At 46.6% G+C, this 22983-nt stretch overlaps 1 protein-coding gene across 1 annotated transcript; it reads left to right on the forward strand.

The window, feature by feature from the left end:
* The first annotated feature begins 18442 nt into the window (after positions 1 to 18442).
* Positions 18443 to 19351, forward strand: LOC136656079 (integrase/recombinase xerD homolog). Its single transcript, XM_066632920.1, has one exon. The coding sequence runs from the start codon at positions 18443 to 18445 to the stop codon at positions 19349 to 19351; it is 909 nt and encodes a 302-aa protein (XP_066489017.1).
* The last annotated feature ends 3632 nt before the right edge of the window (positions 19352 to 22983 follow it).

Raw genomic sequence — 22983 nt, forward strand, 5'->3', positions numbered from 1 at the left:
AAATCCTGCCAGACAAAATCTGCTAACCAGTTCAAAATAAAACCAAAAGAAAGAACTTGAAAGGAAAAGACTAATCTCAAGAGGGTCTTTTGAGGGATATGAGCAAGGGCCTCTCTGTCTCTGATCTGTCTATCCAGACAGAGAGTAGAAAACCATTGCACCAATCTAAATTGTTTGGGCAGTGATCATATGATGGGGAGGGGAAGTGAGCAAGGCCTAAATCTATGCCAACTTGTTCCCAGAGTCCCACCCATTTGTATGCACTGACAAATGCTGTACATTCTCCCCATCATCTGGAATGATAGCATTCAGTGTGCCAGATCACCAGACAGACAGATTGTCAGTGCAGACACACTATTCATGTGCGGATTGGGGGAGGCAGTGCTGGCTGACACACTCTTGCTTGGCCCTCCATACTCAGTATTTTTTTTATTTTTAGAACAATTCAAGTCTACAGTACTTTACAGCAAAGGCCCATAGCTTTTTGTTTCTCATATTTTCATTTGATGGCCCTGCCTTACCTTCTGGTACCTGCCCCTCTACTGGTGTTAACTCTTCCCTTCTTTATATACATACATATACATGCTTTCATGTTCTCTTTTTCCCATTCAGTAAGATTACTAAATACCGGGTAGATGGGACTCGTCAGCCTAGGAAGGCAGCTCATCTAAGAGAAGGAAACACTGACCTCAAACCTCCACTGCCTTGTGGCTACATCCAGTTGTGGAAAAGGCTTCAGGAGTCAACCTTGAGGCAAAATCAGGAGCCGGAGTCCCTGAGGCGGTTCATGGCTGTACACAGTCACGTTCTGGCAACTCCTGCGATGCCGCTGGAACCAACCGTATTGGCTTCTGCCTTTCCATTGGACCATTCCAGCGACGTGGAGAGGGGGGATTTGCTGCATGGGTAACAGCCTATCCTCCATACCTTCTTTACCCAGGCTTCGCGCACTGGAGAGGACACTCCAACTTCGTCATACGGCATCGGCACAACACGGGAAGCAGCAGTTTACCGGTTATAAGTCTTTGACAGACCAGGGACAGACTGCACTTGCTCCCGGTGTGGAAGGGATTGTCACTCCCAGATTGGCCTTTTCAGCCACACTAGATGCTGTGCCAGAACCACCTTTCAGAGCGCGATACCATAGTCTTTCGAGACTGAAGGTTGCCAATACACTAAGATTACTGGAGGGTTTTTTTGTTGATATTGTTAACTAGCTCAATCACTCTCAACTCCACTTAGCAAGCCACTCCCTTGAGGTCAAGCTGTATCCTTCCCCTTTAGATAAAAGCAGAGAGAAGCAGATGCTAAAGGTTTGAATGCATGTCTCATTGATAGTACCAGCTCAGTGTTTTTCACTTCCCCAACTCCCTTCTGTTAAGAACAAAATATTTGAACTAAAAAGTTATTTTTTTAATGATTCGTGCATTCTTCCTGTATTTGAAAGTTATACAGTAGTAGTCAAGACATTTAGAAGTGGATTAGGTAAAAGCAGATAGAATTCAAATGCAAGAACAATTTGGGTAAAGACAGATGTCATATTAAAAATGCAGCAAAAAGTGATTTGAAAATGCACATTTTGTTGCCTTGAAAACAACCGCCTGAGAATGCACTGTGACTTCCCAAAACACTTCTACCACACTTGAAATCTTATGTCTCTTTGGGAATGGGCAAACATTCCCTTATTTGCCTTCAAAATAATCTACTACAAGCTACTAGCTGCCCTTCAAGGAGCTGAGCTCCTACAGTTTGCAGGCATGTGTAAATATAGGGAGATAAATGTTTAAGGGTCTTTTTCTGGTGATTACTACTTGTAAATAAATAGATAAATCATTTCTTTCCAGATCACCTTTTCAAAGTCTTGTAAAACTAGGTGGGTCCCAATAGAATGTCATTTTTGAAAGTGGGTCCTGGTGCTAAAAAGTTTGGGAACCACTGATCTAGATTTTTATATCACTCCTTACAAGTATTTGACAAGCCTCAAAGACTATTGAAAATAATCACTAGGAATGAAGCAAAACCCAGATCATGCCCACTCAACTTTGCAAACAAGCAAGCCGTTTGGGAAGGAGGAGAAACCAGCGCTGGGGAGCCCTAGTTCCCAGGCGGAGAAGGGCAGGCAGTTTGGTCAACCTGGAAATAACAATTCCTAGATTGTTTAGAAACATCATTTCCTGCTGGGATAATGGGTTTTGCCATTTACTCTGACAAATCCCATAGAGAAGACCACTGCCTCTAGCAGAAGATGACAGTTCTCAGCACACTCAAAGTTGTCATTTCAAGTTGTAGAGCTAACCAGCTGGCAGGCCAGTGGCTGGGCTCTCTCCTGCAATCAATTATCTATTTACAGCACAATCCTAACCATGTCTACTTAGAAGTAAGTCTCATTGAGTTCAATGGGACTTACTCCCAGGTAAGACTGTATAGGACTGCAGCCTTATTGTATTTATTTAATAGATTTTTACCTTGCCTTTCTCATGATAGGGTGTGCAAGGTGGCTTAAAATTATTTTAAAGCAGTACAAAAACAACAACAAAACAATAAAAAACTGTAACACCCAATGTCACCGAGTGCTATGAACTCGCAAGGGAGTCTTAGGGAAACTGCTGCCTTTCATTCTCAGCAATCCCCACCGCCACCCCGATATGGGGTTGTATAAGCCACTATGTGAACTGTTCCAGAAACCTTTGTTGTTGTTGTTGTTGTTGATGAAAAGTGGTATATAGATAGATAAAGCTAGGGATGTATGTAATACCCCTGCTAACTGGGCAGAGACACCTTTCAAACTGGTGAACCTCTTACATTTAGCTGGGGGAGTGCAACTGTCCCTGTTTACCCCAGCAGAGCTTCTTCTCCAGTGACTGTTTGCTGAGACCCCCTTTGCATTTTTTTTTAGTCTGTGAACCCTTTTAGGAAGGGAACCATTTTTAAAACGTATTATGCTATGTACACCACCTTGTTGTTGGCAACCTTCAGTTTCGAGAGACTATGGTATCGCGCTCTGAATGGTGGTTCTGGAACAGCGTCTAGTGTGGCTGAAAAGGCCGATTCGGGAGTGACAATCCCTTCCACACTGAACATTAAAAAGCAATATTTAACTATTCATCATCATCATCATCATCATCAATATTCTTAATGAAAATATAATAATAATTACTTATCTTATAGGATTGTTTGAAGGATTCAGATGATACATGTAACCCGCTTTGAACACTTGGAAGTACCACCCATGTTCAAGGTGGTGTTATCACCATTTCATTCAGTATCTTCCGCCAGCAGGCCCCAGTTCCACTTAGTGCTTTCATTCTGCATTTTGCTTGAGCCCTGCCTGCCCCTCCATCTGTAATGCAACAGAAACAACCCAGAGTTGGGGAAAAGTCACGGATAGCAGTGTATCCTTTGGCACATGGCCCAACAGGGAGAACACTTCAGTGTTTTGTGTGCTTGCTCTGATCGCATGCACCTGCAGTTCAACATTATTGAACACTTCCTGTCGTAATCCTTTCATCCAGGTTTCCTGAAAGTGGTAGAAAGGTTCCCTAGTGGCATCTTAATGGAGATGTCAGTTTCTCTGAAAGCAGCTGTTTTAGTCGTAACTGAATCCAAACATACTGTGGTCTTTTTAATGTCCATGTGATGATTTTGTCTACATTTGGTCTACTCCCCTTTATCATTCATTTATTAAAATCGTATTGCTGCATTTTTGCATGTATGAGTAAAGATAAGATGGCAGATTGCAAACTTTCTTTTTTCACTTTTCTCATATAAAAGAATAGACAACACATGCAAATTGATTTTACTAAATGAGAACTAGGCCAGGAGTTATGGCATTAAAGGAGACAAAGGCTACAATCCCAAGGGAAGTAAAAGCCAATTTGCACATTCAGATAACTAATGTGGTACAGAGGTCCTAAGATATACTCGTACAGAGGTCATAAGATGTACCATTTCCAACACCAGGTGGAGGGCAGCATGGGAAGTTTGTAAAATTGGATTTCATGTCTTCCTCATTCTTCTTCATCTCTTGTGGGGATTCACTTGGTAAACGCAACTTAAGAAGTTCTCCAAAAATGTACAACGTCAGCACAGGCTCTTTTTCTCAAGACCATATGTTGGTCTTTGTTAAAGAATGGTTATCCTGCAGAGAACTACAAAGCAATTCTTTCAAGTTGTTCATCTTGTTTATTACACAGGATGGTTGTTAATTTTAAGAACATAAGAAGAGCCCTGCTGGATCAGGCCAAAGGCCCATCTGGTTCAGCCTCCTGTATCTCACAGTGGCCCACCAAATGCCTCAGGGAGCACACAAGACAACAAGAGACCTGCATCCTGGTGCCCTTCCTTGCATCTGGCATTCTGAGGTAACCCACTTCTAAAATCAGGAAGCTGCACATACACATCAATTGTTTTTCCCCAAACTCAGAAATGAAACAAGATCAGATTGAATGGCACAGTGTAAAAGAAAAGAAAATGGAGGAAGTCCCATTTACAGAAGGAACAATATCAACAATCCAACCAGAGTTCCATCCTTTGAAATTTCATCCATTTCAGTGAGAAACCATTAGGCTTCACTTTCCTACTGAAATAACTTGGATGGAAAGATGCTTCACTTTTGTGGGACTGCGCTCCATAAACCATGAAATAGAATGTTACAGAGCTCATTCTTTGCATGGAAATGTCCCACAACAACAAAAGGAAATCACATTTATATGCCACAGAAGAACTGCATGCAATCATGGTTACCTGTCATGTATTTTGGATTTTACCTATGTCATAAGAACAGCCCCACTGGATCAGGCCATAGGCCCATCTAGTCCAGCTTCCTGTATCTCACAGCAGCCCACCAAATGCCCCAGGAAGCACACCAGATAACAAGAGACCTGCATCCTGGTGCCCTCCCTTGTATCTGGCATTCTGACAGCCCATTTCTAAAATCAGGAGGTTGCATATACACATCATGGCTTGTAACCCATGAAGGATTTCTCCTGCAGAAACTTGTCCAATCCCCTTTTAAAGGCATCCAGGCCTGATGCTGTCACCACATCCTGTGGCAAGGAGTTCCACAGACCAACCACACGCCAAGAAAAGAAATATTTTCTTTTGTCTGTCCTAACTCTCCCAACACTCAATTTTAGTGGATGTCCCCTGGATCTGGTGTTATGTGAGAGTGTAGAGAGCATCTCTCTATCCACTTTATCATTCCCATGCATAATTTTGTATGTCTCAATCATGTCCCCCCTCAGGCATCTCCTTTCTAGAATGAAGAGGCCCAAACGCCTCATAAGGAAGGTGCCCCAGCCCAGTAATCATCTTAGTTGCTCTCTTTTGCACCTTTTCCATTTCCACTATATCCTTTTTGAGATGTGGCGACCCAGAACTGGACGCAATACTCCAGGTGTGGCCTTACCATCGATTTGGACAATGGCATTATAATATCAGCTGTATACACACAGCTATATCTGCTGTATACACATTTCATATTTTTAGGTGTATGTGTGCAGCATCCTAGATGTTGTAGAAGTGAGCAACTTCTAAGAAGAGGTCCATGTAGGGTAGAGCATTGAAGTTGCACTTTTGGAATAGAAAGCTTAGTACAAGCTGAATAGAGAAAACATTATAGGTGTACACGAGTGGTTCTCAAACCGCTCCGAGAGTTTGAGAACCAGTGATAAGTTTTGGCAGGGGCAGGAACTGGGAGGGGGGGATGTGCCATGATGGTGCTGCAGTGATCCCATGGAGAGAGACAGGGAGGCCCGCAGTCCCTCTGTGGGTCTCCCTGAAGCTTGTTATTGCACTGATCTACATGTTGGAGTGCACTTCCAGTTTTCATATGAGGCCCAACCTGCAGACTGGAGCAATAACAAATTTTGGGGAGACCTGAAAAGGGGGCTGTGGGCCTCCTGAACCCTCTACAAGGCATGTAGACCCCCCACCCCCAGGTAGGGAAATAAGCCCCTGGGTCCCTGTGATGCCACAATTGCTGCAGTGCTGCCAGGGTACCCTTTCCTGGGCCACTCCCCTTATGGGGAAATGGACCTTTTTTTTTACTTCCAATGGCCCTTTTTTACTTCACGACCCACCACTTTGAGTACCACTGGTATAGACCAAAAAATGTAAAGTGTGCCCATTTTTTTTTTTTTTACAGGAAAAGGAGTCTGCATGTGAGGGTGCAAACCTCAGCCATGGCTCTTCTTCCCATGTCTGTTCCCCACCTCCACCCACACCCCTACAAATTTTCGTCTCAGCCAAGCTCAAAACCATAAGTGAGCTTGGCTGGGAGAAAAGTACTTGAAAGGAAATGAATGATAAGTGTGGAAAGTGTTAACCTCCCCTCAGCCCGATAGCCCATTTGCTCTAAAAAACAGACCTCCACAATGCAATTGAGGTCGCAGTTTTCTATACGCTTGCCTGTAAGTAAGTCCCATTGAACTACATGGGCTTACTTCCAAGCAAGTAGACATGTTTAGGATTGCGCTGTTAGACATGATTGGGGGATGGCTTGGGTTGTATTTTCAGCTTTAATCTGCAAAACTTGGCTGGCCATCTTGCACAAACAAGCTCTTGCATGTAATTCTGAGTTCTCAAGGTTTCAGGGGGATTTCTAGGGCCTGAATTCTACTTACCCCCTCCAGTAAGACCACAAGACCCTCAAGACCACAGGAATTTCCTGTTCTTCAGTGTTTCATTATTTTCACTGTGCTTTCAACAACCACAAGAGAATAGAAAACTATCTAAACTATTTTTAGTGGATCTTAAAAAAATTGAAAAGGTATGTTTCTTGTTTATTTTAAGTTCCTTGCAGAAAAGGTACAAATGTGGAGACAAAAGGGGTAATGCGTTCTCCACTTAAACACATTGTTTTTTCAGTCTAAGATTCATCTTTTTTTGCCTGACACTTTCCAGCTGTCTTATTCATCATTTTCTGTGTTGTTGCTTTGCTTGCTTATAAAATTGATTCTAAAGCGAAGTTTCTAGCTTGTTTTGTTAGCCACAAAGGTTGTGGTCTATGCCAGCATTTTTCAAATTGTGGGTTGGAACCCACTTGGTGAGTCATGACCTGATTTCTGGTGGGTCCCGCAGAATCTCCAATGAAAACACAAGTGATGGAAAGATAACTGGCAGCCCAATCCTGAACTGCCCAGTACGTGGCGATGAAAATGGCTGCCGGTACATCCAGTGCGCCCCAGGTAGCCACTGCCACCTCCTCTGGAGAAGAGGACTTTTGTCCCTTTCTCCTAGGTAAAGCGAGTAGCCCTATAATGGGGTTACTTTTGTGTAAATATAGTTTGTGTAAATATAGGGCAGTAATTTTCAATCTTTTTCACCTCGCGGCACACTGGCAAGGCACTAAAATGGTCAAGGCTAACCATCAGTGAGTCGCGGGCCCGCTGTGACCAGGAAACAGTGCAGTAAAATGGAGCATGACCTGGAAGTTGCTTTCAGGTCATGCTAAGGCATGACCCGCTTCACTTTCGGCATCACACTACTTCCTGAACCAAAAATTGGGTCATGACCCACCAGTGTATTGTGACACACAGTTTGAGAACTGCAGCACAATGTTGCCAGGGGTTGCATGTCTGTGCAGCCCAGAAGTGAATTATGGATCATGCAGCATTTTACTCTGCAATTTCCTGGCCTCAGTGGGCCCTAGATCCACTGTGGATGATGTAATGGTAAGAAGTTTGAGAAACTCTGGGTTTCCAAGCTGCTCCATCAAATATCTTTGCCCCAAGATGAAGGAATCATCACCCACCAGGACTGCCATTGCTTCAGTCAGGAAAATTGCATGTATTTCAGTTCCCGGCTGATGGTTCCTGGCCTTTCATCGGTGAACAGCCAAGCATTCTTCAATAATGCATGACTGGTGACATACAGCCCAATTCTATGCATATCTACTCAGAAGTAAGTCCAATTGTAGTCAGTGGGGCTTGCTCCCAGGAAAGTGTGGATAGGATTGGGCTGTGAAGCTGCTGCAGGATTGGATCGCGGCAATCAGTTTCCCATGTGAGGCTTTAATTCTTATCCCCACAGTGAAAGGTGAATACTGCTAGCCTCTTGGTCACCACGCAGTTGCTAATCTCTTATAGCTTTATACTTTTGGCTTCTATGGATTTTTTTTGTTCTTTTGCCAACAAGCAGGCAGACAGTGCACAGACAAGAAGTTGTCTGTTCCAACTCTGAAGTTCACATCATGCGAGCAGAACTGTTAGAGGAAGGAGAAAGGGAAAGATTAGGTGAAACATTAGCCATGTTCCCTTGGCCTTCCTCCAATGTCTTTCAATCATTGCTTTATGTGCTTCTTTCAGTACTGTGCTTATTTGGCATTGAAGAGGGTTGGCCATTTTTACAGTTTGAAACAGATGTGAGCTTATCACCAGCGGAAATTCGCAATCCCCTTCCTCACCTCTCCTTTGGAGTCTGAGGCAAAAGTTGCTCCAAGACCATCCATCATGGCTGCAGCAGGCTAAAAATAATACAAGTTGCTAGAGTCTGGAAGCAGTTTGCAAACTTGTTCTGAGTGGGAGCAGGAGGCAGTTAGTGATCCAAATGTCAGTTCTTGTGCATTCATATGGTTAAGTGTTCTTGGACAGTGCATATTGAAGGGTGGGGCCAAATCTCCACTGATGCATAAAACACACTACCTTTTTTCTAAACTGCTGTCTGAATAAAAAAAGAAAATCTGAAATGTACATTTCCTTAAAAATTAGATCCTATTTCCTAATACTCACACTTAATACAGTGGATCAATTCTATAAACAGTTGAAGACCATATTTCCCATTCTGCTAAGTATGGTCTAGAATAGGGCACTACATAGCCTATTTTTACTCTGAGTTTTCAGGTATGAAGCAGGTGATTAACCAGCTGCTTTGACTACTGAGAGAGAAATTAAAAAGCTCAGCATATAGCCCTTATACAGTGGTTTCCAAACTTACTGGGGTCACTGCGTCCTTGCAGTGCCTTCTTCCCAGCTCAGCCAGGTGCTGCCATCTTGGATCACACAAAATCTCTTACTGATCCAAGATGGCAGCACTAAGTCTACTGCATGATCCAAGACAGTGGTGCCCGGGAGAGCCAGTAGGAGGGGCATTGGGACATCACATGATTCATCTGTCCATGGTACCCCAGGTTGTCATGACACACACTTTGAGAACCTCTGCCTTATGCTCTTTCATCTAGCCCTGAGTGCCTTAGGGCTGGCAATTTATTTACTTCAGTGCCCTGATGCAGACATAATGCTCCTTAGTCATCATTATGATTAAAAGACTCAGCACCCCAGGTTGATGTAGTTCCTTTTCATGTGCAAATCTCCTCTTCCTTTTTGGCGGGTGGCATATCAATGGTGGGTAGTGGGTGATAGTAGATAGTAGATAGTAGATAGATCTTTAACCCCTGCTAATTGGGTAAGAGGCACTTTTTCAAGTGGGTGCTTCTTTTTTTTTAGCAGGGGGAGAGTAACTGGCCCACCTCACCCTAGCACTGTCTGCTCTAGTGGCTGTCTGCTGGTATTCATTTGCATCTTTTTAGATTGTGAGCCCTTTTGGGACAGGGAGCCATTTAGTTATTTGATTTTTCTTTGTAAATCGCTTTGTGAACTTTTAGTTGAATAGCGGTATATAAATACTGTTAATAATTAATAAAAATTTATTGGCATACATAACGAACACAACCACACAACAAAGAGAACAACAGTAGTGAGTATAAGCCTACGATATATAAGGATACATAACATCTAAATAAATCAGGCATATTTGACCCACGTAGAACATACTGGCCTAACACACAGAATATACTGGATAGCTTCTCATTGGTCTACTTGCCACCATCAGCTACAGATAGACTACCACCCTCTCGGTTATAGGACTGAAAACATCATTCAGTCGTTATGGCTTATCACCGCCATCAAGAATTTTGAAACCGTTTTCAACTCTGAAGGTGAGCAATCATTTAATAATAGCTTAATTTTTACCATATCTGGAAGACTGGTGGGTAGTATTACATATGCACTGATATTAATACTAACTACAGCTAACTTAAAGATTGAGTTTAGAAGTGAGTTTGAAAATTCTGGTTTGAGTTAACCATGGTTAGTATTAATATAGATGCTGATTTTACACTTCACTATGGTGGTAGTGTGAGGACAAAAGGAGAGAAGAAGCCATGTAAACCACTCTGAGCTCCTTGGAGGAAGGGTGGTATAAAAATGTGCATGAATGAATGAATGAATGAATGAATGAATATACTTTGAAAAGGGGACAAGGGCTGCAATCCTATACACACGTTCCTGGAAGTAAGCCCCATCAAACACAATAGGACTTACTTCAGAGTAGACATGCCTAAGATTGTGCTGAAAAATTTATAAAGAAGGGGCAAGGGGGAGGAAAGAGTGTGCTTCCAATCTCTCAATCATGGTTAGAAGATCAGAAATATTAAAGCTGGCCAGGCCAATGTAGAAATAAACTGTGAAACCTGTAGGCAGCATGATTCATGCCACGAAAGCCAGCAAAACAGGAGTGAGTTAATTGGTTATCGAAGTGGTGGGCAAACTTTCAACTTTAAGGATCCTGGACCTTTAACAATTGTATAGAAGAGAGAATTTAAGCAGGTGCAGCTTGTCATCTCACAGATAACAAGCTGTACTTGCTGAAATTCTCTTTCCTACAGGATTGTTAATGGTCCAGGATCCCTCAAGTTGAAAGTCTGCCTACCCCTGGGCTATGGAATTGATCTTTGAGAAGTAAAATAAACATTAAAGTCTAGCATTCAGACTCTGAACTGTAGTGTCAGCTGAAGGAAGTGAATGCATGAAAAATGACAATAAAGATCTGTTTATAAAATACATTGTAGTATAGCTCAAGTCTGAGGGTAGAGATTCCTCTCTCAGAGGCAGTTCAGTTCTACTGCAGATATGCCCTTGGGAAATTGCTTGTTTGAATGCATATTTACTAAGCCCAAATCCCTCAGAATTCCTCGTTTCAGATTTCCTTTCTCTAACTTTATTCACCTAATCTTCCTGATGATTCTGGGACATAATGTCAGCAGTAGAATTATGGGGGGAAGTGGTGTTGCAGTTGCATTTTACAACCAGGGTGGGTGATACCCTCTCCTACATGACACCCCCCTCATTCATGATGATGAGCAATGAGTGCTGCTGGCAGTGGATCCCTGGTCCCACCCTGGTCCAGGGTCAATGGACCAGGGACCCTAGTTCAGGGTTAATGGCATCTGGCAGTCAGACACAAAGCACAGCACCCAGAACTAGGTTGGTGGTGACATGATGACATTGTCACATTTATCATATCACTGCCAATTGCTACCCAATTGCCACAATTTGCAGCCAATCAGACAAGGGTGGGCAGGTGGGCACTTTTGCCTCCAAACACAGTGCAGAGCTCCTCAGTCATCACGGTAAGCGCAGAAGACTCGGGTGGTATGCCTGTTACCCCCCTGGAGTTCCGCACCTGGGGCGGTCCACCCCAATTGCCCTTTCCTAGCAATGCCAATGATGAGGGGAATGGTAAGAGGCTGTTAATGACATCCCCAAGCCAATTCCCAATTTCCCCCAATTTCAGCCAACTCATGCATCTTCCGACTGTCTATCCCCAGCCCCAGTAAAAATAGCAGATAGAGGAGCTTACATAACAAGTGAGATTGTTGGTTATGTTAACATTGAGGGATTAAAGGAGCCCCACACACAGCAAGCAGACTCTCATTAAGAACTTTACAGGGATAAAGAGAGAAATGTAACCATTTTTACACATTGGCAGAAACAACAGAAAAAAAAAGTCAAAGAGAAGTTAATCATATGTAGGAAGAGAAGCAACCAACAAGACTTTACCAAACAACAAACTCCCCTTACTGGTGGAAGCCAGCATTAACGCACACCCACTGTTATTATATAACTCTAGCTCAATGGTTCACAAACTGTGGGTCGGAACCCACTGGTGGATCACAACCTGATTTTTGGTGGGTCTCCAAAAGAGTGATGGGAGGATCAGATAACTAATTGCCTCAAGCCCCAAGGCTATTGAAAAATCAGATACTGTAGCTGCTAATTACCCTGCAAAGAGCTCAGCTCCTGCAGTTTGTAGGATAGTTGCTAACTGTCCTGCAAGGAGCTGAGCTCCTGCAGTTTACAAGGATGTGCATGTTGGTTCAGGCAAAAACTCTTCAAATCTTCTACCCAGGCTGCTTGCAAGCTAAGGCACAAAAACTCAGATCCAAAGGTTAAGAACAAAGGCAGTTTACTTACAATCTGATGCAGAGTTATACAAACATTTCTCACATCAAGGTTCTTAAAACTAGAAGACCAGGAGCCCTAAAAAACTGCCCCTGGATGCATGCAAGTATAATAAAACAATAGTTAAAACAGAGATTAAAATACACTCTCCTGTTCTACTAAAGTCAGCAAACAAGAAGCTATATATACATAAGGAGGAATCAGCAAGGGGACACACCCTTTAAAAAGACCATTAAAGGGACCACATAGAATTTCAACATTAAAGAACCAGATACTCAACTAATAACCACTACTCAGTGTTGTTATTCCCCAACACCCCTTTTCAACACTGAGTAAGTGAATCTAAAAGATTCATTTCTGCTCGTAATTTCTGAAACCTATCTCTTGGTAATGGTTTTGTCAATAAAGGCTGTTAGCGCCAATCAGGCGCTAGCAGGAAATTGCCCCCGCCCCACCTCGTGCACCGAGGCTGAGGCTTGAGCCGCAAGTGGTTGAGGCGGTTGAGGAGGCGGGACCAGAGCCTTGGCGCGGAGCGCACGCCCCAGCCAGGCTCAGAGCGTTCCTGGCCAGCAACGAGGGTGGTTGCGTCGGCGGCAGGGAGCTCTGAGTGGCGCGCAGCCTCTCCCTTCTTTCCCCGTGTGCAGCGTGGGCGGCAAGGAGGGCGAGGAGCAGCAAAGGGGGTGACGAGGGAGTGTCTTCCGCGCCCCTTCTGGCGAGCAGACAGGCGGTTTGGCGGTGCCTGCGGTGGCGGGGCAGCGGCGAGCAGCAGGCAGCAGACCCGCAGGAGCAGCAGCAGCGTAGCGGGCGCCTGGACGGAGGAGGAGCCGATTCGAGGGAGCACTGGTTCTTCGCCCCGCGTGGCGGGCAGGCGGTTCCTGCGTGCTACTGGGCACTTGGGGATCTAGGAGTGTACCTCTTCCCCTGTTGTGCTTGATAGCACCTGTATCCTACTGTGAATTCTAGCACACGGGGGGGGGGGGGGTGTGGTTTTTTCTTGGGTTTTTCACCATGGGGAAAAAGAGTCAAAAGCGGGGGGGGGGAAGCCCCCAGGCGACCTGCACCCCCTCCTCCTTCCCCTCCGGCTTCTTCGTCCGATGGGGAGGACGAGTTTGATGAGCTCAGGGCTATGCTTGCTCATTTTGATGCTAGGGAGAAGGAGAAGGCCCTGAGGAAGGCGGGGATGGGTGATGGTGGCGGGGTATCAGGTGTCGGTACCCCATTGCGCAGATCAACCAGAAAGGGGCGTGGTGCTAGGCTGAGTGAGATTTTGTCTTCCAGGAAGCGTGTGCGGGGACCAGGAGAGGTTAGCGAGTCGGAGCCTCCCGCTCTGGTGCCCCACGCTCCGAAGGTCGAGATTACAGGCACCTCGCAGGCTGTTCCGAGCGGCGGGCAGCCAGTAGGCGGTGCTCCAGGTGAGGCAGGACAGGACTTGGGCACCAATGTGGGGTCTGTCTGGGATGAGAGGGAGGGATTTGCTGTTCCTTCGGCGGCCCTCGCTCCTCAGTGGTTTCCATGGACTCAGTGGGGGAACGCCAATTCTTATTACCCATGGGGTGCCTTGCATCGGGGCATGTTTGGTGGGGGCGCTCCGGCTCTGGCACCTGCTGTTGGGGCCGGCACTCCCCCGCTTCCCGCCTGGGCACATGGTGGTCAGGGTGTGCCGGGCTTTCCCCCTCTGGGTCAGCTGATGGGCCTATTGGCCACCCCAGGGATGCAGGTGGGGGCGATATGGAGCCAGGTGAGCGCTCCCGGGTCTCATACGGGGATGTCGCTCTTCCTCTCGGTGTGCATCTGGCTCTGTCTGTGAAAGAAAAATTCTGGAGAGGTGAGTACGTGGACATGTTCAGCCTTCTGCAGATAGAGCCTGAGTCCGTCCCGAAGGTGGGTGAGCTGATTAGGGACCAGGAGTCGGTTAGGAGGCGTAAGATTGATAAGAACTGGGCCAACTGGCTAAATGGCTTCATCATTTATGCCTCGGTTGTGCTTCAGATGTACCCCAATCGCGCCCAGGCACTGTTTAAATATTTGGATATAGTGCACAGGGCGTTTAGGGATTACACGGGGACAGCTTGGGTGGCGTATGACCACCATTTCAGACTACGTGCGGCACACGATCCTGCGCTGGACTGGCGCGTTCCACAATGGGAATTGTGGACGCAGTTAGTCCTTCCGTCCCGGCCCGCATGGGGTGACCGTTCTGATAGCGGGCACCTCATCGCGAGGAACAAGCCAGATCCCAGCAAGGCACCTAGTGGTGCTCAGTGGGTTTAGAACCCGCGGACGTGTTTTGAATGCAACGCCTCAGGGAAGTGCGGAAGAAATAACTGCACTTTCTTGCACGCTTGCAGACTTTGTGGTGCAAAGCACCCTGTGTCTGCGTGCCCTAAATTGGGCAGACCAAGACAGGCCCCCGGGCAGCTGGCTGGGCGTGGCCGCTGGGGTGGCGCTCCCCCATTCAATCCTCCCTATGGAAAGGGGGCCAATGCCGATTAAGTTACCACAGTTGTGTTCATGTTTGCGAGTTTATCCGGACAGAGTTGCTGCCGGTCATTTGGTGGAGGGGTTTTCAAAGGGGTTTCGGATTCCCGCAGCGCAGCCCACCGCACCTGTGCTGTCCGAGAATTTGCGTTCTGTTAAGGGGTTGGAGCATGTGGTTAGGAAGAAGATTGGCAAGGAGTTGGCACTGGGCAGGGTGGTGGGGCCGTTTGCAGCCCCGCCCATTCCCAATTTACGGGTCTCTCCTCTCGGGGTGGTTCCGAAGAAGGCTCTTGGGGAATTTCGGTTGATTCATCACCTGTCATTCCCAGAGGGTTCTTCAGTCAATGACGGTATCCCCAGCGAGCTATGCTCGGTTAGGTACACATCTCTGGACCAGGCTGTGGGGAGGTTGAGGTCCTGTGGCGTGGGGGCGTTGATGGCAAAGGCAGACATCGAGTCAGCATTCCGCCTGTTGCCAGTCCATCCCGATGATTTCTGCCACTTGGGCTTTTGCTTCGAGGGCGCCTACTACATTGATCGGGCGCTGCCGATGGGTTGCGCGATATCTTGTGCCCATTTCGAATGTTTCAGCACCTTCTTGGAGTGGGCGGTGCAATATCGGACTGGTCATGTGACCACTGCTCATTACCTTGATGATTTTTTATTTATGGGACCTGCTGGTTCTGGGACATGCGAAATCCTGCTTGCGTCGTTTGTGGCGCTGTGCGAGCAGTTGGGGGTTCCCCTGGCACATGACAAGACTGAGGGCCCTGTAGCCAGGTTGACTTACCTCGGGATAGAGTTGGATACTATCAATCAATGTAGTAGGCTCCCGGAGGCTAAGCTAGCCAAGCTGTCTGGCTTGCTTCGGGAGGCCCATAAGGCCAAGAAACTGACCCTAAGGGAGTTGCAGGTGCTAGTGGGGCACCTCAACTTCGCTTGTCGGGTAGTGGCTCCAGGTCGGGCCTTTTTGAGGCGTATTTGTGCGGTGATGGCGGGGCTGCGTAGGCCATCCCACCGCGTCAGGGTCATAAGAACATAAGAACAGCCCCACTGGATCAGGCCATAGGCCCATCTAGTCCAGCTTCCTGTATCTCACAGCGGCCCACCAAATGCCCCAGGGAGCACACCAGATAACAAGAGACCTCATCCTGGTGCCCTCCCCTACATCTGGCATTCTGACTTAACCCATTTCTAAAATCAGGAGGTTGCGCATACACATCATGGCTTGTACCCCATAATGGATTTTTCCTCCAGAAACTTGTCCAATCCCCTTTTAAAGGCGTCTAGGCTAGACACCAGCAACACATCCTGTGGCAAGGAGTTCCACAGACCGACCACATGCTGAGTAAAGAAATATTTTCTTTTGTCTGTCCTAACCCGCCCAACACTCAATTTTAGTGGATGTCCCCTGGTTCTGGTATTATGTGAGAGTGTAAAGAGCATCTCCCTATCCACTCTGTCCATCCCCTGCATAATTTTGTATGTCTCAATCATGTCCCCCCTCAAGCGTCTCTTTTCTAGGCTGAAGAGGCCCAAACGCCGTAGCCTTTCCTCATAAGGAAGGTGCCCCAGCCCCGTAATCATCTTAGTCGCTCTCTTTTGCACCTTTTCCATTTCCACTATGTCTTTTTTGAGATGCGGCGACCAGAACTGGACACAATACTCCAGGTGTGGCCTTACCATCGATTTGTATAACGGCATTATAATACTAGCCGTTTTGTTCTCAATACCCTTCCTAATGATCCCAAGCATAGAATTGGCCTTCTTCACTGCCGCCGCACATTGGGTCGACACTTTCATCGACCTGTCCACCACCACCCCAAGATCTCTCTCCTGATCTGTCACAGACAGCTCAGAACCCATCAGCCTATATCTAAAGTTTTGATTTTTTGCCCCAATGTGCATGACTTTACACTTACTGACATTGAAGTGCATCTGCCATTTTGCTGCCCATTCTGCCAGTCTGGAGAGATCCTTCTGGAGCTCCTCACAATCACTTCTGGTCTTTACCACTCGGAAAAGTTTGGTGTTGTCTGCAAACTTAGCCACTTCACTGCTCAACCCTGTCTCCAGGTCATTTATGAAGAGGTTGAAAAGCACCGGTCCCAGGACAGATCCTTGGGGCACACCGCTTTTCACCTCTCTCCATTGTGAAAATTAGCCATTGACACCCACTCTCTGCTTCCTGGCCTCCAACCAGTTCTCAATCCACGAGAGGACCTGTCCTCTAATTCCCTGACTTTGGAGTTTTTTCAGTAGCCTTTGGTGAGGGACCGTGTCAAACGCCTTCTGAAAGTCCAGATATATCATGTCCACGGGTTCTCCCGCATCCACATGCCTGTTGACCTTTTCAAAGAATTCTATAAGGTTCGTGAGGCAAGACTTACCCTTACAGAAGCCATGCTGACTCTCCCTCAGCAAGGCCTGTTCGTCTATGTGTTTTGAGATCCTATCTTTGATGAGGCATTCAACCATCTTACCCGGTATGGATGTTAGGCTGACCGGCCTATAGTTTCCCGGGTCCCCCCTCTTTCCCTTTTTAAAAATAGGCATGACATTTGCTATCCTCCAATCTTCTGGCACCGTGGCCGTTTTGAGGGACAAGTTGCATACCTTAGTCAAGAGATCTGCAACTTCATTCTTCAATTCCTTAATAACCCTTGGGTGGATGCCATCAGGGCCTGGTGACTTATTGATCTTTAATTTATCAATGAGGTCTGAAACATCTTCTCTTTTAACCTCTATCTGACTTAACTCCTTGGTCAGGAGGGGCCGTTCAGGCAGCGGTATCTGCCCGAGGTCTTCTGCCGTGAAGACAGATGCAAAGAACTCATTTAATTTCTCTGCCATCTCTAAGTCTCCTTTTATCTCCCCTTTCCCTCCCTCACCATCCAGAGGGCCAACTGCTTCTCTGGATCACGGCAGAAGTCACGGCAGGGTCACGGCAGCTCTCCGGGAGGACATGGCTGTATGGCTCACGTTCCTTGACCAGTTCAATGGGGTGTCGTTTTGGAGGGCCCGGTTTCTGGTGGAAGCCGAGCTGCAGGTGCAATCCGACGCAGCAGGGGGCCATGGGCTTCTCTGATCTGGGCTTCTCTGGTGGATGCCACCAGGGTTAGTTATGCAAGGAAGATTCAAGAGTTTTTGGTTTTCTGCAGGCAGCAGCGTCTTGAGGACGCGTGGCCGCTGCCTCTGACACACCTGATGAGGTTCGTTATCGCTCTCAGGGATAGGGACCTGTCAGCTCGCTCCATTGCTGTCTATCTGGCCGCCCTGTTGTTTCAGGGTTTGGAATTTATTTTAGGGGGTTTGGAATTTATTTTAGGGTTTGGAATTTATTTTAGGGGGCGGTGGTGCGCCGACAGATGGCCTGGTGGATGGGTGCAGGAGGGCATCACTCGGGATTTAACGTTCCTAGAGTTTTTTCCCATTTTAGTGGCAGTGTATGTGTGGGCAGAGGAGTTTGCTGATTCTACTGTCTGCTTCTGGTGTGATAACCAGGCTGTGGTCAGGATCATTAATTCGCAGACTTCTAAGTCCCCTAGGGTTATGCGCTTGGTGAGAGCTTTTGTTCTCCAGTGCCTTTCGCTTAATGTTCTTTTTTCAGCAAGGCATGTGCCCGGAGTGTGCAACAGCATTGCCGACGCTCTCTCTCGTTTCCAGGAGGAGCGTTTCCGGCAGCTGGCTCCAGAGGCACGGCCGGACCCAGAGCCCATGCCCCTATGGCTGTGGAGCCTTGGCTCAGCACCGCCCAGGACATGATCTGGGCTTCTCTGGCAGATGCCACCAGGGTTAGTTATGCAAGGAAGATTCAAGAGGTTTTGGTTTTCCGCAGGCAGCAGCGTCTTGAGGACGCGTGGCCGCTGCCTGTGGCACACCTGATGAGGTTCATTATTGCTCTCAGGGATAGGGACCTGTCAGCTCGCTCCATTGCTGTCTATCTGGCCGCCCTGTCGTTTCAGGCCAGGGCTTTGGGTTGGGTAGACAATACCGCAGATTTTCGAGTCAGGAGGATGCTGGAGGGTTTGAAGCGGAGCTGTCCCAGACCCTTTGATGCCCGTAGACCAGTTACTCCTGTCATGATGCAGGCCCTTTGTGCCGAGTTTGGGTTACTTTGTACGTCTCCATACGAGATGGTTTTGTTTAAGGCTTGTTGCCTAGTTTTGTTTTTTGGAGCTTTTCGCCCCAGTGAGGTTTTGTCCGTTTCTAAGTTTAATCCCGGGGATAGGGTCCTCCGTTGGGGTGATTGTCAGGTGGGGCCTAATCGTGTTTCTTTGTTTTTAAGGCATTCCAAGACAGATCAACGAGGTAGAGGCCAGTGGGTCCATCTGCAGAAGGCGGCCAATGGCAAGATCTGCCCGGTGCGGGCTGTAGTCGCCTACCGGTGGGGGGCCCCGCAGGGGGCGGGCCCTCTCTTTCGTCATGAGAATGCCCTTCCTTTAACTGTGTATCAGTTCCGGGCAGTGTTTCACGCTGCCTTGCAGAGGCTCGGAGTTGTACCTGGTCTTTTCGGCCTGCACTCCTTTCGGATTGGTGCCGCGTCCACTGCGGCAAGGCTTGGTTTCTCGTCAGGGGCCATTCAAAGGATTGGCTGGCGGCGTTCTGGTGCCTTTTGGTATTATGTGCGATAGGCCTGTGGGGGCAGGAAGGGCCGGGGCAGTCGAGCTACGGGTTCCCCCAGTGGTTGGGGGGACGTGTTGACTGGCGTGGCTAGCCTTCGTGTAGTGGGGACTGTCCGGAGGGGGTCCCTGGTTGTGTTGCCTAAGGGCATTTTGTGGGTGTTGACACATCGTTCATGTTGCCTTTTCTGTTTCAGGTCTCCGTCGGTCAACTCCAGTGAGGGTCCTGATCTGCGGACATTCGATTATCTTTTGGGCCCGGAAAAGAGCTTTGTCCAGCAGCTTTGGCTCCCAGTTGGGACTGGGGGGTCTTGCCAGTGTCACCTGGGTTGCCAGACGGGGCATGCGCTGGGGCCAGTTCATGCCTATGCTGCTGCACTATCTGGAATGGCATCCCCCTCCTCAGGTAATCGTGGTGCACCTAGGCGAGAATGACCTGGGCCAGAGGACGATGTCCTTGAGGCTTCAGGCCTGTAGGGAGTTCTCACTTTTACGTAGCTGGTTCCCGGGGATGGCTATCCTCTGGTCCAACCTTCTCCCGCGGCGAGTCTCGCACGGTGCTCGTAGTTTCCGTAGGATAGACGTTACGCGGAAAAGAGTTAACGATTACCTGGGGAGGGTAGTAGTTGAGCAGGGCGGGGCAGTTATTGGGCACCCAGCGATTGGGTTTAAGGATCCTGCCCTGTTCCACAGCGATGGGGTGCATCTGTCCCCGGTCGGCAACGATTTGTTTTTGGCAGACCTGCAGCAGGATTTGAAGGATTTTATCCTTGTGGGGAGCGGGAAGGACAAGCGCTAGGCTGTCCTCCCCTATGGCAGGGTACGTGCGGTTGCTGGGTAGGTAGGGACTTGGCTCGGTGTCTATCCAAGGCAGCAGGGTGAGGGGTAAGTCTGAACCACTCCTATGATGCCTGACCGGCTCCAGGAGGCAGGCAGGCGAACCCCTGGCCTGGACAGACAGGAAGGCGCGGCGCGGCCGGCTATCCTGGAGTCCGGCTGCCTTGCCCCCATTGGGGGTGGCGTTGAAAGACCTAAGCTGGCGATTGACGGCTGGGGTCTCGAGCCAGGTGGTACGCCCAATGAGAATGTAGGGGGAGGCAGATGGCTAGGACTGTTTCCCCCATATTGCCCCGCACGATTGATGTTCAGTGTTATTGCCCTGCTGCAGTTGAAGTTTAATAAAGTGGCCCATTTTCCATCCAAGCCGAAGTCTGGTGTCTTTATTGCGGGTGTGGGGGTAAATCAGCTATCATCATTTGTGTAGGACAATAATTGATCTTAATAATACCCTGCATAACCAAATCACGTACATGATAATACTTTACATCTATATGCTTTGTTCTCGCATTATATCCTTCTGATTGCATCAGTTTTACACAGCCTGGATTATCTTCTTTAACTTGCACTGGAAGTATTTCTTGCATTCCCATATCATTCAGTAACTTACAAAACCATGTTGCCTCCCTACTTGCCGCAGATGCTGAAACCAATTCAGCTTCTGTAGTAGATAAGGCAACAATAGTTTGTTTTTTACTTCCCCAACTCACTGCTCCATCACCATACATAAACAAGTGTCCACTAGTTGACTTGCGATCTGAAGGATCTTCTGCCCAATCAGAGTCTGTATATACTACCAACTTTGGGCTATCTCTAGCTGGAAGCTTTAACTTAAAATCCAATGTTCCTTTCAAATATTTCACAACCCTTTGAATGCCAATCCAATCTAACTGTGTGGGAGAGTGCGTTCTACTCAAAATTCCCACTGCATTAGCAATGTCTGGTCTAGTTGTGGTTGATAAATAAAGTAATTTTCCCACTGCTTCTCTGTATTTATCATTACTAGACAAAGGTTCAGTCTTTCCTTGCTTAAAGAAATCACTTTCCATAGGTGTAACAACTGAATAAGCATCTTCAAGTCCCAAAGATTCTATTAAATCTAGAATCTTTGGTTTTTGACTAAGAAAGTAACTTCCCTCCACATCCTTCTCAATCTGGATGCCAAGATAAAAGGCTGCATCCCCCAATTCTTTAATTTCCACTTCCCTATTCAGTTGAGATACAATATCTTTATAATCCTTTTCATCCTCATAAATTAATAGTAAATCATCAACATAGACCAAAAGATATATCAATTTACCATTGCTATATCTTGTATACAAAGATGGATCTGCCTGTCCCTGCTTAAAATCCTGTTGTGTCAGCATTTGGTGAAGTTTTTCATACCAAGCTTTTGCAGCTTGTTTCAATCCATACAACCCTTTATGGAGCTTACACACTAAATCTGGTCTCTTTTGATCTATAAAACCAGGTGGCTGTTTCATAAATATTTGCTCTGTTATTTCTCCATGCAAAAAGGCAGTTTTTACATCCAAATGCCTAACACACAATCCTTTAGATGCAGCGACACTCAAAAGCATCTGGATAGTTGTATATTTCACAACAGGTGCAAAAGTTTGATCATAATCCTCACCATATTTCTGTGAGTAGCCTTTAGCAACTAACCTAGCCTTGTAGTGTTGCACCTTCCCTTTTACACCCTGTTTAAGCTTAAAAACCCATTTGCAACCTATTACCCTCTTGCCAGGAGGCAAGTGAGTTAAAGTCCATGTTCCATTCTTATGCAACGCCTCCACCTCTTCTTGAGCTGCATCTTTCCACTTCTTTGCTTCATCCATAGGCATTCTTTCAACCTGTTCCCATGATTCTGGCTCACACTCCGACACCAATCTTGCAGAATAAGTTAACCGGACAGGTGGTACACCTTTATTTTCTCGAAGGGAGCTTCTAGGTTGTTGTATGATGACTTGATCTTCCTCCAAGACATCATCTAATCCTGGCAATTACTGATGTACTGGCTTCTGGATCTAATTCCTGTATAACTTCCCCTTCTGATTCTACACTAACCATTGGGGTTAAATCTGAGGATCTAGATGTATTACTTTGATAAGCTGGAACAAGTATAATCTTCTCATCCGGTTCTGCCAGTTCATCAAAAAAGGTTTGACTTTTATCTATTTTCTCATCCTCAATAAAATGTAATACATGTCTTACTGTCATGCGACTTGTATTCAAATCCATGACACGATAACCTTTAGAGTTTTCAGAATAACCAACAAAAATACCTTCTTCAGTCTTAGAATCTAGTTTAGAGCGCTTTTCCTTCAGAATATGCGAAAGAACCTTACACCCAAACACTCTAAGATGTTCTATACTTAGTGGTTTACCATACCACAACTCATATGGGGTTTTACCATCTGCTGCTCCCTTAGTGGGCAGACGATTCTGTATATATGTAGCTGTATTTACTGCTTCTCCCCAAAATTGATATGGTAATTTTGCATCTATAAGCATACATCTTACCATATCTAACAAAGATCTATTCTTAAATTCTGCTATTCCATTCTGTTCAGGTGTATAGGCCACTGTATATCTATGTATAATTCCCTGCTCTTCTAAATAATTCTGTGTAAGGTGTGAGGAATACTCACCACCTTGATCTGTCTGCAAACTCTGAGGTTTCCTTCCAAATCTATTACTCACAACCGCCACATATTTCTTAATTGCCTCATGTGTCTCACTTTTCTCTTTAAATAAGTAAATTATACAATATCTAGAATAATCATCTATAAAGGTTAATAAGTACC

This window comes from Tiliqua scincoides, chromosome 6, assembly GCF_035046505.1.
Source record: "Tiliqua scincoides isolate rTilSci1 chromosome 6, rTilSci1.hap2, whole genome shotgun sequence".
NCBI lineage: Eukaryota > Metazoa > Chordata > Lepidosauria > Squamata > Scincidae > Tiliqua > Tiliqua scincoides.

What these genes read in the sequence shown, in the direction of transcription:
- LOC136656079 (XM_066632920.1), top strand. Translation starts at nt 18,443, where the DNA reads ATGGCTGTGGAGCCTTGGCTCAGCACCGCCCAGGACATGATCTGGGCT.